At 41.8% G+C, this 14487-nt stretch overlaps 1 protein-coding gene across 4 annotated transcripts in view; it reads right to left on the reverse strand.

Moving 5' to 3' along the window:
• The window catches only part of THADA (THADA armadillo repeat containing), a 147517-nt gene that overhangs the window by 55855 nt on the left and 77175 nt on the right, over positions 1-14487 (reverse strand). For all 4 annotated transcript variants that reach the window (XM_083732989.1, XM_083732991.1, XM_083732990.1 and 1 more), the window contains one exon: positions 6740-6908. In XM_083732989.1, the coding sequence (XP_083589115.1) occupies positions 6740-6908 (169 nt within the window). The remainder of the gene's footprint in view (positions 1-6739; positions 6909-14487) is intronic.

Here is a 14487-nt window from a genome sequence, read left to right on the forward strand (position 1 = left end):
TTTTATTCACTTTGCCTAGCAATAATGACTTCTTGTTGTTTGTTGTTTAGTCGTGTCCGACTCTTCGTGACCCCATGGACCAGAGCACGCCAGGCACTCCTGTCTTCCACTGCCTCCCGCAGACCAGACCTCTGTGGCTGCACCCAAACATTACCCTCCCCCTATCCTTACTGGTCTTCAGTTACAGGATTAATACCTTCCTATTTAAGGAAATAATTTGGTCTTTTCTGGTAGGATCCTATTATTCTTTAGTTATTGAAACACTTGCCATAGAGCTTTTCTTGTAAACAACACAAGGCAGTGTAAACAAACAAATGAACCTTAAAGTTATGTCAAAACTTACTTGCAGAATAAATAGAACAGCAGCCAACATTAGGGCAAAACAGGTATATTAAATGAGTATGCCAAACTGGTATGAATGTTCAGCAAAGGCCGGAGAGAATAAGTTTCTAGTAGATCTGAAATTACATCAGTCTCAGTACCTGCCTCGGTTCAGAAGCAAAGCAATTCTAAAGAAAAGGCGCTACTACTGAAATGTATGCTATCCATACAATGTTTTTACTACATGCCTCTTTTTTTGCTGTTTGTATATTGCTGCTTTATTGTACTTTATTATTTCTTGTAAGAGGCCTTGGACTATATGAGAAAAGTGGGGCACAAATATTTTCAATTAAACAACGAGACAATTAAACAATCAAGCTAATGAGAGTGGATTAATTTAAATGCAGCATTCAGCAGCCAGCCAGCCATATGTGTGTGTGTGTGTGTGTGTGTGTGTGTGTGTGTGTTGTTTAGTCATTTAGTCGTGTCCGACTCTTCGTGACCCCATGGACCAGAGCATGCCAGGCACTTCTGTCTTCCACTGCCTCCCGCAGTTTGGTCAAACGCATGCTGGTAGCTTTGAGAACACTGTCCAACCATCTCGTCCTCTTCTCCTTGTGCCCTCAATCTTTCCCAGCATCAGGGTCTTTTCCAGGGAGTCTTCTCTTCTCATGAGGTGGCCAAAGTATTGGAGCCTCAGCTTCACGACCTGCCCTTCCAGTGAGCACTCAGGGCTGAAATAATGACTTATTGCCATTTTTAAAAAGCTGTTTTAACACTGTGCATCACTGAATGTCAGCTGTACAGCATGTAAAGGTCCCTGAGACCTGTCCAAAGACTATTAAATATCTTTTTAAAAAGCAAACTGGCCAAAGGCCACAGCATGTGTATTTTAGCTTAAGCCAAGGTAATGGAAAAACTGGTTACTAGACCGATTGGATCTAGCAGAATGAAGTGTATATAGGGCAGCTCGTCAAGACTGGAGATTATAATCATACTGAGTGAACTTTTAAATTGCCCATGAAAAACATCTACAAAACATTTCTAAAGAATCCAGTACTTGAACTGTCAGAGACAGGGCAGTGGACTGATTAAGTAGTTCTTCCGCTTACAAACTGTTACAGCTTCTTTCTTGTTACTAGTGAGAATCCCCTTTCCCTTTAGAGGAATTATTAAACCACAACAGCAGTGAAGATGAAAACAGTATGTATTTTATTCAATTACTACCAATGGATTTATTCAGTGTAATGAGCTCATTAAAATAAGAACTACTATCAACTAGGTTCTCATCAGTAATTATTCTACTATAAAAGGATTACAACATAAATGATGTGAAAAAATTGTTTTGTTCTTTTTAAAAAATAGAGACAAAAACAAGCATTGCTAGAGAGGCTTAGCCAGATATTTACATCTTTTGAAACTGGTTTTGAAGTGGAAGAAACTTTTGTAAGTCAAACTGTTTCATAAAATCACTGAGAAACTGAGACTCACCCCTTTGATGCTATCTGAATATTGTTAAAATGGTTGATACTGGCAACTCCTATTACCCACTGTCCATAAACTTAACCATCTCTTCTGCCTACTTCCCCATTTCCTTCCTGCTCCAACTTGCCCCTCAACCACTAAGAATCCCCTTGACTCATTCTGCCTTGATACAGTATTGAATTCTCCTCAACATTTCTCCTACAGTCCATTTCCATTTCCTATCCGATAATCTGTAACAAACTGGCGTCTGGACTTCTGCAATCCACTAACATTTCCCTCACTGAATCTTTCCATTGATCCAATCTGAAAGGTCTCTTCTCCTCCTGGACATTTTTGCTGCCTCAGATAAAACTGACCATCCTCTGCTCCTCAGTTCCTCCATACTTACGCTTACTTCTTACTTTTCAGCTCACTCATTAGAAAATACTCCTTCTCCTCTACCTTCCTGCTATCCATTGGGTTCCTCAAGAGTTCTGTTCCTGGCCCCCAGCTGCTTTCTTTCTCCATTTTTCTAACCTTCTCAAAGGCCACCATTTTCAGTGCTACCTGAATGACGTTACTTCACACCAGCATGAGGACTTGGCATCCTACAGCAGCTACTTAGAAGGCCATACCAGCGCTAACCCCTGCCCTAGGTCTTCCTGCAATGGCTGACCGCTGGGTTCAGTAGTCACTAGTTAAATGTCCCACAATGCACTGGTGTGGCACAAAGTCAAGGATTCTTATGGCATAAGCAGGAAATGTACATGACGGCTCTCCATCAGCCTTGGAGTGCTGTTGCCACCACTGCTGCCGGGTAACCTCAAAGGAGGCTCTCCAGCCTCTTACCATGGGCCCTCTAAAACCTAGAATTGACCCTGCCTCCAAAACATTCCTCTCTCCATCTAGTCCTACAACTCAAACTGCCCACTTGATATTTTTGCTTGGGTGTATTCAAACAAACACTCAAATTCAGTATATGCCAGAACACTGAACCTGTTGTCTTCTTGCCTTAATCTTCTTCCTCCTAATCCCTACCCATATTCATTGACAATGTCGCTATGCAGGGAAAAAGCCTTAACATTTATCTCCCTGGTCTCCATATTCAAGTGTTCTATGGTCATCCTCTGTGGGTAATTGGCTCCCTTATTTCAGTGCTATTTTCTGAAAAAAGAGGCGCCAGAACTCACCACGAACACCTCCCTCATTATCTTAGAATGGCAATGGTGGCCAATTGAGAGGTGCCAGAACCCAGCTGAGAGGACTCACCGGAGAACTGAGTTTTGGTGAGTTCCAGCTGGGGGAAAAAAGCCCTGCCGATATTTTACTAATAAGTTATATTTCTGTAGTTTACACTAAGCTGCCTGTAAGGAAACTATAGTTGGTTTAAGACATGGCTTTCAGGCTGCTGAGAAGGGAGAGGGAATCAGTACCTACTGCATTGTTTTCTGAAAGGCATACTATACGTAAGTAAATGGGGAGAAAGATCAATAAGAAGGCTGGGGTCAGAAAAATCAGAACTGAACACAGTTGTCGAAACCTCAGCATGGAGACTTTTAAAATGTCTCATCACAACAATGGTTTTGTTGTTTGGTGTAAACGTTGATGCACAGACTATCTGACAAGACCCACTAGGTTTATAAGATCATCATCAATGACAGACATTAAACCAGATTTGCCTTTTTTTTAGGTCCGGGCAACTTTTACAACTACATTCCTTTTAACCTAAAAGAAATCAAGGCAGAAGGAAGAACTATTTGCCAGCAATGGGAGAAGGAATTATTGGTGATCTGCAAGCAATTATATACATTACTGACAGGAGAAATATTGCTTCTCATATATCATATAGAAAAGGAATAGCTGAAGTCCACTGTCTCGGGATTTTCTTCCATTCCGGCTCAGAACCTAAACTTGCTGACTTTAAAGGAAATTTCAAGAAAAACAGGGCTATGGGAAAGAAATTCTAATACATTCACAGCAAAAAAATCGGCCAAAGTATGCTGAAAGCTATAGGCAGTTTCAAGGTAATAAACATGGATAATAACGGATGATATCCTGCTAAGCCGTACTCAAGACTAGATCCACTAAAAATCAATGGACTGAAGTCTACTTGCTTCAATGTCCTTAGGTCTGCTCTGAGTATGGGTAATGCTAGATATCACCCACTGGTTTTTCAGTTCTTCCATAAGAAGCAGAACTGAAAAAGCACCAGAATAATTTAAAAATAAGAAGAAAAATTACAGTTAATTCAAATTTAAGGAACATAAAATGGGGAAATTTCTGCCTCCAAACTGCGAAAAATGGTTTCCTAGAATTCTGAAGCCTTGTATAAGACCATGAAGATGATCACAGCTGGTTTCAAGATGAATACTTCAAAAACCTTTTATTGTGATGTGAAGTGTGTTATTGGTGCTTGAACATGTTTTGCATTCATGATCTGTTGATGGGAAGAAAGATCAGTAGAAAGGTCGCATCCACACCATATAGTTGAAGCACTTATGCCACTTTAAGAATCATGGCTTCCCTCAAAGGATCCTGGGAACTGTAGTTTGTTAAGACTACTGAGAGTTGTTAAGAGACCCGTAACAAACTACAACCCCCAGGAGGATTCTTTGGGAGAAGCCATGACTCTTAAAAGTGGCATAGAGTGCTTTAAATGTATGGTGTGGGTGAGCAATACATTTTAAACCTCTAAAATCCAACTTGCATCAGTAGTTTTGTTTTCCTCGGCTGAAAACTTACTTCAACAGCGTCCGTTTTTCAACTAAACAAGGGTTATGTGACCATCAACCCCAGAATGTAGTGCATGGGAAAAGGCTCTTCACCCTCTTCTTTCCAATGTGAACAACAGAGGCTTTGGCAACCCCTTGTGTGCATAAAGAGAGAACCCCTTACAGAAACTCTGTTGTTACAGTGCCATTTGCTGGTGGTATCTCCTTAATTGGGAGTAAGCACCTGAAATTCATGAGGAAGACATGGTTTTTGAGGTCAAAGGCTATGGACAAGGCTCAGGCAGGAAGTTCCTGGGCTGTCTTGTCACCTCTACCTATCGTGAGGGACAAGCTGGATTGGAATACAGAACTTTCACATGTTCCTCTGAGAATCAGGACGCACTATTGGTTAAAAAAAGCACACAAAGCAAGAAAACTCAATTGTATGTTCTGTTAACAGAACTTCTTTGTTAAGGGGAGGTTTTTATAATCTCATGCAAGTCAGTACTAAAAGCAAGTGAGAGGTAAGGCTTAACTGCCTCATTAAGAAAAGATAAATTGGGGACAATCAACATATCATAAGCTAATTTCATCACTCAAGTAACTTCAAATGTTTAAATAAAGTATTTGCTTTATGGGAGTGAGAGAAATGCTATTATGTACCATCAAATTTTCTACAGTATATATATATTTTAATACACAGCTCTTTGTGTAATACAATTGACAGTAATTGTCACAGGTGCCCTTCTGTTTGGAATGTGGAATTTTCAGTCTGAATGGCATTTATGCAGACAGGCATTAAAACACACACACTCCCAAAACTATTAATGAATTTTGCAGTGGCGGCAACAGATTGTGTCCTGTTCCATTTGAGGAGTTTATAATCTTTCCTGAACTTTGTTACTTTGTGCTCTGGGGATTTATTTTTCAAGATACAAGCTTTATTTTCCTCCCCCCACATTGGTTTCCATGAGAATAAGACCAAATAATCCAATCTGGTAGTGACAAAAACACTCAGACACAAAGTCATTCAGCAAACCCCCAGGTACTTTCCTAAGCAGCTGCTGGATAAGAGCTGTAGCATGGAGGAAAAGGGTAAAAAGTAAGAAAAAGAAAAGTGAATGAGACCATTTATGCAGGGCCAAAGTAGGAATCAAAAGTAATTGTTGAGTTATAGCTCCACTGCAATCCTGTTCATACAAACCTGATATTAATTGTGGAACATTTTCCAATTCAAAGCTGTTGATGCATCTTCACATTTTATAATATTGTTTCAGAGCTCTGTGAATCTAGAGCTAGCTCTGTGTTCCTAGAGCTAGCTCTGTGAATCTAGAATCTCTGTGAATCTAGAATCTAGCTCTGTGTTCCTAGAGCTCCCTCCTAAGTCAACAGCCGGGGTGATAAGAAAACTTGAAAAAAGTAATACAATGCAATACCTCTCTTGCTCTTCAGAGACATTCCCATCTTTATGTGTCTTCCCATTGCCAACTCATGCTGAACGGTCACCACTCTTTCCATCTACTTTAGGTAGTCATTCATGCCCACTGATATGAGCAATATTTAAAATCCCCCCCCATTCCTCCTCTCAGACCTATGTCTACCTGCACTTCAATCAGCCAATACACCTTAGCATAAAAAAAATCAATGCAGATTCAGGTAATAATACTACAGTTTTTTTATAGCTAATGAAAATCAGAATACACCTCTCCAGGGATTTCGGAAAGGAATCTTTCCCAACTCTCCCTGAAGATGCCAGAGATTGAACCCAGGATTTTTTGCATGCTAAGCACATGCTCCATCACTGAGTTATATCTTTTCCTCTCATTCAGGTACAGCGGTACCTCTGGTTGCAAACAGGATCCGTTCCGGAGCCCCGTTCGCAATCTGAAAGGAATGCAACCCACGTCTGCGCGTCGCAACTCGCCGCTTCTGCGCATGACATCATTTTGTGTGCCTGCGCATGCGCGAGCAGCGAAACCCGGAAGTAACCCTTTCCAGTACTTCCCGGTAGCCACAGGACGCAACCTGAAAGCGCTCAACCTGAAGCAAACATAACATGAGGTATGACTGTACTCCACAAGCATTCCTGCCATTTGGGTCATCCTGAGACCTGAAAGGCACGGCTGTAAAATCCAAACACTCAACATAAATGTAATTCTGATCTCCTCCATCCATCACCTTGGAAAGAACTGTTTGGCAAGCTCTGCCTTAGTTTCAAAGTTTTGCAAAGAAGCAAAGCTTACTTGCAGTAGTGTTCCATGAATGGCATTCTGTCGTACGCAGGGATCTGTGCAGTCCGGAAGCCCAGCCAACAAAGACGATACAGTCTGTGGGACCTGGTTTACCATAATAAAAGGGACCAGGGCGCGACCAGCCAACTCACGGGAACGATACACAGGAGAGTGACCACATCTGGTAGGGCGGAGAGGAGATGCAGAATTTGTTAGAGCTCACCCATATACACAGCATATTAACACAAACAGGTACAGATGAGAGCACGACTCTCCTTGAGATTTTGCACTTTATGAGAATTTACGCAACATAGCTTAAGCAACATATTCAAGTGGGTTAAACACAAAGGGTCAGCGCATGTTTTACAGTGTGTCCATGAGACAAAGCACATGTGCAGATATATATATATTTACTACTGCACCTTTCTGTTGTGAACTGCCAAGATCTATGGGTGTAGGGCAGTATAAAAATTTAATAAATATATTTTTTTTTTCTCTGTCAATGGAAAGCTAGCTGGAATGTGATAATATATTAGCAGCTAATTTCGCTGCTTGTTTCATTTTTTTAAAAAATATTTATTAAAATTTTTGAATACAAATGCATAAATAATAAACAACATTACTTGTATCATAACATAATTTCATCACTTCTTTGGACTCCCTCACGTCTCCCGCTCCCACTTACATCGTTAAAAAGCTTTTTCAAGCAAATTATCATCTTGTTTACAATCTTGTATCCGCTCATTTAAATACAGTCTAACAGTTCTCCAAAAGGTTTATATTTTCCTTAGTCTCACTTATCATCAAATTCAAATCTAATTTAGTGGTGGACAGTTATTTTGATCTAGCATCCTTCTTAGCATTCAACCAAATTACAATATTTTTGTAAATAAATCTTAAATTTCTTCCAGTCTTCTTCAATCCTCTCTTCTCCCAGGTCTCGAATTCTGCCAGTCATCTCGGCCAGTTGCATATAGTCCATCAGCTGCATCTGCCATTCTTCCAGTGTGGGTAGATCTTGAGTTTTCCAGTTCTTAGCGATGAGTATCCTTGCTGCCGTTGTTGCATACATAAAAAATGTTCGGTCCTTCTTTAGCACCTTCTGACCGACAATACCCAGAAGGAAGGCCTCTGGTTTCTTGGTGAAGGTATACTTAAATACCTTTTTCAACTCATTATATATCATTTCCCAGAAGGCCTTCACTTTAGGGCAAGTCCACCAGAGGTGAAAGAATGTTCCTTCACTTTCTTTACATTTCCAACATTTATTTTCAGACAAATGGTATATTTTGGCAAGTTTAACTGGGGTCATGTACCATCTATATATCATTTTCATTACATTTTCCTTCAGAGCATTACATGCAGTGAAGTTCAGCCCAGTGGTCCACAACCTTTCCCAGTCCTCAAACATAATGTTATACCCAATATCCTGTGCCCACTTTATCATAGCCGATTTAACCATTTCGTCTTGTATATTCCATTTTAACAGCAAGTTATACATTCTTGATTAAAAATTTAATAAATAAAATGACTATTATTTTCATTCGTTCTTTTTCCTTTCAAAAATCACAGATTACTGGGGGTTTTAAAAAACAAAACAAAAAACCCAACAGATTAATGCAGAAAAAGGACAGAATGGGTTTATGAATGAGTGTATGTGAAATTACCCTGAATTGGAAATAGACTTATACATTCATCCTTTAACTGCACACTAGAGACGAACATACAACACCTTTCCCTATAAGGAGATTAAAACGGCAGCTTTGCAAGGAACAAAGAAAGTAACTTTTTTATAAAAAAAATAGCTTCTTATTTTCATTCTTTTGGCCCATCAAATGATGAGGCTACTTGAGGAGATGCAGGGGCTCTATTTGACAACAATAAATACAGCCTTTCGTGTCATCAGCCCAGCGCTGTGGAATACTCTGCCAATAGAGATTCAGCAGACGCCTTCTGTGCCAACTTTTTAATGCCTGCTGAAAACTCTTCTATTCCACCAGGCCAAGGCAGCCAATTAAGAATACATCTTTCCACAACAGCTAACCGATGTCCAGCTTTAAATTTTTTTAATATGGTTTTATGTTCTATTGCGAACCACTTTGATTTCCCCCCCCTAAATGAACAGCAGCACATACCTCTCACCATGTAAACGAACAAGCTGCTTATCTGCATGCCACTGCTCACTGTAATGTGAAAAGTGCCCCCTCCCCTCAGGCTGAGTTGTCCATAGGACTCACATGAAGGGTGTCAGCAGACCAGGAGTCATTTGGCAAAGGTGTACTCTACAAAATCTTGGGTGCACTTCTAGGAAAAGCAGACAGTGATCTGACAACTGTCAGTTCCCAATCGTGCTCCTAAATAGTGAATGATTTCAGTGTACAAGATCTATCTCCACCTAATAATAATAATAGTTTATTTATACCTCGCCCATCTGGCTGAGTTTCCCCAGCCACTCTGGGCGGCTCCCAATTGAGCATTAAAAACAATACAGCATTAAATATTAAAAACTTCCCTAAACAGGGCTGCCTTCAGATGTCTTTTAAACATAGGATAGTTGCTTATTTCCTTGACATCTGATGGGAGGGCGTTCCACAGGGTGGGCGCCACTACCGAAAAGGCCTTCTGTCTGGTTCCCTGTAACCTCACTTCTCGCAATGAGGGGTTAACCGCCAGAAGGCCGTCGGCGCTGGATCTCAGTGTCCGGGCTGGATGATGGGGGTGGAGCCACTCCTTCAGGTATACTGGACCGAGGCCGTTTAGGGCTTTAAAGCAGGGAGTCATCAATTTGAAGGGACAGGGTCCTGGCAAGGAGTTGTGCATGATGGTGTCATGGACTGGCTTTCAGCTGCACCCTCCTGCATTCTCAGCCAGGAGTTCCCAGAGGAAAAACTGTTGCTGGGTGGTTAAGTGAGGAAGTAAAAGATTTCAGTTTCCTTGCTTCAGGTCCTCTTCCACAGGGATAACTCTCCCTTGAACTAGGCAGAGGGTGATTCCTGCTGTCCCACATCTCCAATTGTCCTAGGTTTCAAATGCAGGGGAAATGACAAAGCGACTCTTTTTGTCATCATTCTGCATAAATCATAGCCCCTTTCTGCTGAAAGCCAACCTTTTCTGTCTGTATGTCTACATAGTAAATACTGAGTGATCCTCTCATCATTTGAATTCTGGGGGCACATTTTGCTTCCAAAATTTGTGCTAATGGTTCTACAGGTTCAGAGCTATGCAAATTCCAGAAACACAGTCTTCCCAGCGGTGAAGTCTACACTCCCAATGCAGTATGAGTAGAAAACCAAAGTACGGATGATACCCGAATAAGTCATACAGAGGACAGAGCTACTGAAATGAATGAACTTAAATTAGTAGGTCTTCTCCAGGTTTGACTCAGTAAGTATCACCCTAACATAGCTTGCATTGGAAACAAACTGGAATTAAGATGCTGAACTAAGGAATCAGATCTGTGTTGCAAGATATGCTTTCCCCAACTTATTTAGTGGCTTATGCATAGAGGCAAAATCTTTAAAGCGGCATTTCTAGAAGAAGGAAGCAAGCAGTTTAGTAGTAGGAAGGATTCAAATAAATGAGAATGCTTTACTGCAACGCAATGCAAAATAATTTGTCTGCAAATGCTCCCATGTTTGTGCAACACCATGCCTTATTTAAATTGAACAAACTCTTGTGTATAAGTGTTTCTTTTCAAATACAATTAACCCTGACACAGTTGCAGATGTTTAGCTTCTAATTAGCAGTAACGGCACACTCAAGAATGCCCCTCTTTTTCCTCGCAATCTTTTACAAATGATGATTTCCCAAAGGAATCTGGCATCAATTCAAGAGAAAGAATGGAAAATGGGAACGCTGCCAGTGTTGTGACTGCCAGATATTTTGTGAAAAGGTACTTTCCAAAAACATGATTCAGAGGCCTTTTTTTCTCATCCAACTCTAGAACTGCATTCCATTTTGATTTAATTGCATTAGTTCTAGTAACATAATCAAATGCAGATTACAGTCAAACACTTAAGGAGCTTGCTTTATTCTGTGGTCATTTTAAACAGAAGCCTAAGCATTTAGAAACTCGCAATTGTTTATTATATCATGGCAAATAATATATGTGTACATAATGCACATAATATATTAGGGTAAAATAAAATCCAAAAACCATACTTGTTGTGGCAAACGCAAGGATATGTAGAACAGCGCTTTACCTTTCACACATACTGCCTCTTCCAAACATGAGATTAACATTCTTATCAGTGACTGAAAAATATGTGTATCTTCATTCTCCACCCAACCCCATGTATTTTTTGTTCACCATGAATTGGATTAAAGGACTAGCTTTTGCCAGCAATTGCAGTTATTGAAGCAACACTGCATATTTTTACTTATGTAAATTCCCATTCATTCAAAAAGATGCTGGAAAGGCAAGGAGATTCTCCTTACACACAGAGGTCAAATTGGACTGGCTCCTTCTTCCCACCCTAGGAAGAGCTGCTATCCCAGATATTCAGGCTATATTTCTGGGAGAGAGCTCCCCCCCCCAATAAAAAACCAGTCCATTTCCATTTGAATATAGCTGCTTCCTAAAGCCACAACTTTAAAACCTATGAAAAATAGTGTTGGTGGGCAGACAAGTGACTGAAGAAGGAACAGGGAGAAGAAACCTTTCCCTGCCCCAAATTAGCCAATACATTTCCCCTCTCTCCATAGGATTTCTGATTTAGATTTACATTTACATTTCACAGATGAGGGAAGGGTCACTGATAAGGGCAGGCACAAAGAACCAGGACCGAGAAAGCAAGCTTGATGGGAGTTAGCCAGAATGCAACTAAATTGTAAGGAACTCTGGGCTGATTTGAGCAGAGGATCTAACTACCTGGCCAACAGAAAGGTCGGAAAGCCAGCTACAAGCTTGAAGACACAGCAACATACCACCAACAAGGTTTGTTTCAACAGCTTATTGGTGAACCTCCATGCCTGGATGCTTCATACACCTCAGGGTTATGGATTCGAGCCCCACGTTGGGCAGGGGGTTGGACCAGATGATCCTTGCGGTCCCTCCCAACTCTACAATTCCATGATTTATCAAATGTGGTTCATCAAAATGTAAAAATGGATGATGATGCTTATTTCAACACAAAAAGGATACAGATCTTAAGATTCAGATTGTGGCTCCTGCCGTAAAATTTTGGCTTCACTTAACAGGGGTGGGGAATCCCATTTCCTTCCCTTCAAAGAATCCCACCCTTTAATTGCTACTGTATGTCACTCAACCATTACCTGTTGTCAGGACATTTACCAAGCACAAATTTATGGAAGAAAACTGGAAAGAGAAAGGAGCCGAAACACAATGGTCCAGCAGATGTAAACAAGTCATAAAACCCCAGGTTGGAGTGCCAGTTCTTGCTTCCTTGTTATTGAAATCACAAGGAAGCCCTTGAACAATACTGTATCTGATCCTGGACTTCCTGTCTATAAGAAAAATACTGTTTCCTCCTGGCAGTTCACAATAAACATGGGAAATCGTTTGACTTGTCAAATAAAGTCTCCCAAGATTAAAAAGTGCTGGTGGCAATCAAGCTAACTTAACTATGTTTGCATATATATTATAAAATGAAACATACTTCCTTCAAGTTAAAAAATAAACAGTCCTCCAGCAATAAGTCTGGATTTAACAAGCAGGATTACAATGAAAGCGGTCTGTGATCTCTCTTCTCACTTGAGTCTGAGTGGTGCTGGGGTCGCTTCAGATTAATCTGAAGGGATTTGCTTTTTGATAGCGAATAAACAAAGCAAAATATACAAGCTGTATCATGCAACAGCTGGAAAATCTTGGAGTGAAACCATAAATTTTATTATTCAAATAAGCACTCTCAGTGTTTGAGCTTTAAGTATTTAACCTTTGCCTAGTCAGAATGAACTTTAAAACTATGACACGTCTGACCGTTACAAAAACCAAAGTATATTGAAGTGAAGGCTTTCCTGAAACTCTGGCAACCCTGAATAATGTTTTTGCTGGCGGGGGGGGGGGGGGGGAGGGTTTGCTGTTTTCCTTTTATACTTCCCTGCTTGGGAAATCTAATTTAGAGAAAGATAATCGTGTCATAAGTGATTCAAGGCAACTGAAATGCACTCTGTAAAAATTTCTATAACACACTTTTATTTATAGTAGATTTGTATATGGCATGTTAAGGTAAAGGTAAAGGTACCCCTTCCCGTACGGGCCAGTCTTGACAGACTCTAGGGTTGCGCGCTCATCTCACTCTAGAGGCCGGGAGCCAGCGCTGTCCGGAGACACTTCCGGGTCACGTGGCCAGCGTGACAAGCTGCATCTGGCAAGCAAGCGCAGCACACGGAACGCCGTTTACCTTCCCGCTAGTAAGCGGTCCCTATTTATCTACTTGCACCCGGAGGTGCTTTCGAACTGCTAGGTTGGCAGGCGCTGGGACCGAGTGACGGGAGTGCACCCCGCCGCGGGGATTCGAACCGCCGACCTTTCGATTGGCAAGTCCTAGGCGCTGAGGCTTTTACCCACAGCGCCACCCGCGTCCCTGTATGGCATGTTAGGGGACAGGTAATACCTCTAGTGGGGGACGTGCCGTGCTTCTTTTAGAGTAATTTGTCCAACTTTTGTCTCCACCCTACACTCAGCTCTCACCTGTGGCTCCTAGAAGCTGTCAGCAACAGCGGCCACACCCCGGGAACGGCTTTGACTGGCCGGCTAAACCAGGTGAGGGTTGCCGATAGGTCTCAAACCCCCCCCCCCCAGTAGTTAGGGAATTCCCCTGCATGTGAAGATAGGCTCCGGTGGACTAAGGGTCCAACAGTCTAGAAGGTGGTTTCTGCACATGTTGCAGAGGGAAGTGAGGGTCAAAAGGGGCTTGTCAACCTGAGATGATAATCCATCTAGGAAAACACTGATCCTAAACCTTCGCTTCCTTGCAGCTATACTCATTCGTGAGAAAGGCTTCAGGAGATTGAGGAATAATCTGTATCCACTTCCTTGCGAGACACCTTTGGGAGAAGGGAAGGCTAAGGAATGAAGCCTATACAAACCAGAGTGGAGTCCCTTAGACGATTGGATGGCACCTTGTATGCCTCCTTCAGTCAACTCTTGCAGCCAATCTGGTGCCAATATCTTGCTCTACTTTCCTTTGGACCACATCAGTGAGACTGAGAGGCGGGGGTCTTGCTGTCTGGCCAGTCCAGGACCTCCGTATACACTGTCCAGGCTTGCACCCCAGAGAGGTCACTTCGCTGCTGCTGCTGCTACCACAGCAAAAACAACACAGAGGCAGCAGTTATGAGTTACTGGTCTCTGCAGCCACAGCAGGCGCTGTGATTTCCCAGCCGTTTGACTTCACCCCCAGAGGTGCACTCCATTGTCTCCCGAGACAATGCCAACAACAGCTATGCAAATAATAATAATAATAATAATAATAATAATAATAATAATAATAATAATCCATTTATCCACACTACAAAATACTAACTGGTATGCGGGTCAAACAGCACAGTGTTGTCCCGGCACTTCTGCTGCTGCCCTTCCTCCTCTTTGTGGCAATGAAGGCAGTGACATCCCTGCTCCTCAGGACCCACTTACTTACTTGCTGCTGGTGCCGATATTGTGTCACCTGGAGAGCTGGCTGTCAGTGCCAGGTGTGGAGGCCCCCCAAAACAGGGGATGAGGCAGTTACCCTGCCTGGGGCTGCCCTAGCCATATTTTTCACTTTCTGCTCCATCTTCTCCATGCAGAATGCACCATT

The sequence above is a fragment of the Podarcis gaigeae genome, assembly GCF_964106915.1.
Source record: "Podarcis gaigeae genome assembly, chromosome: 3".
In the NCBI taxonomy this organism is placed as follows: Eukaryota; Metazoa; Chordata; class Lepidosauria; order Squamata; family Lacertidae; genus Podarcis; species Podarcis gaigeae.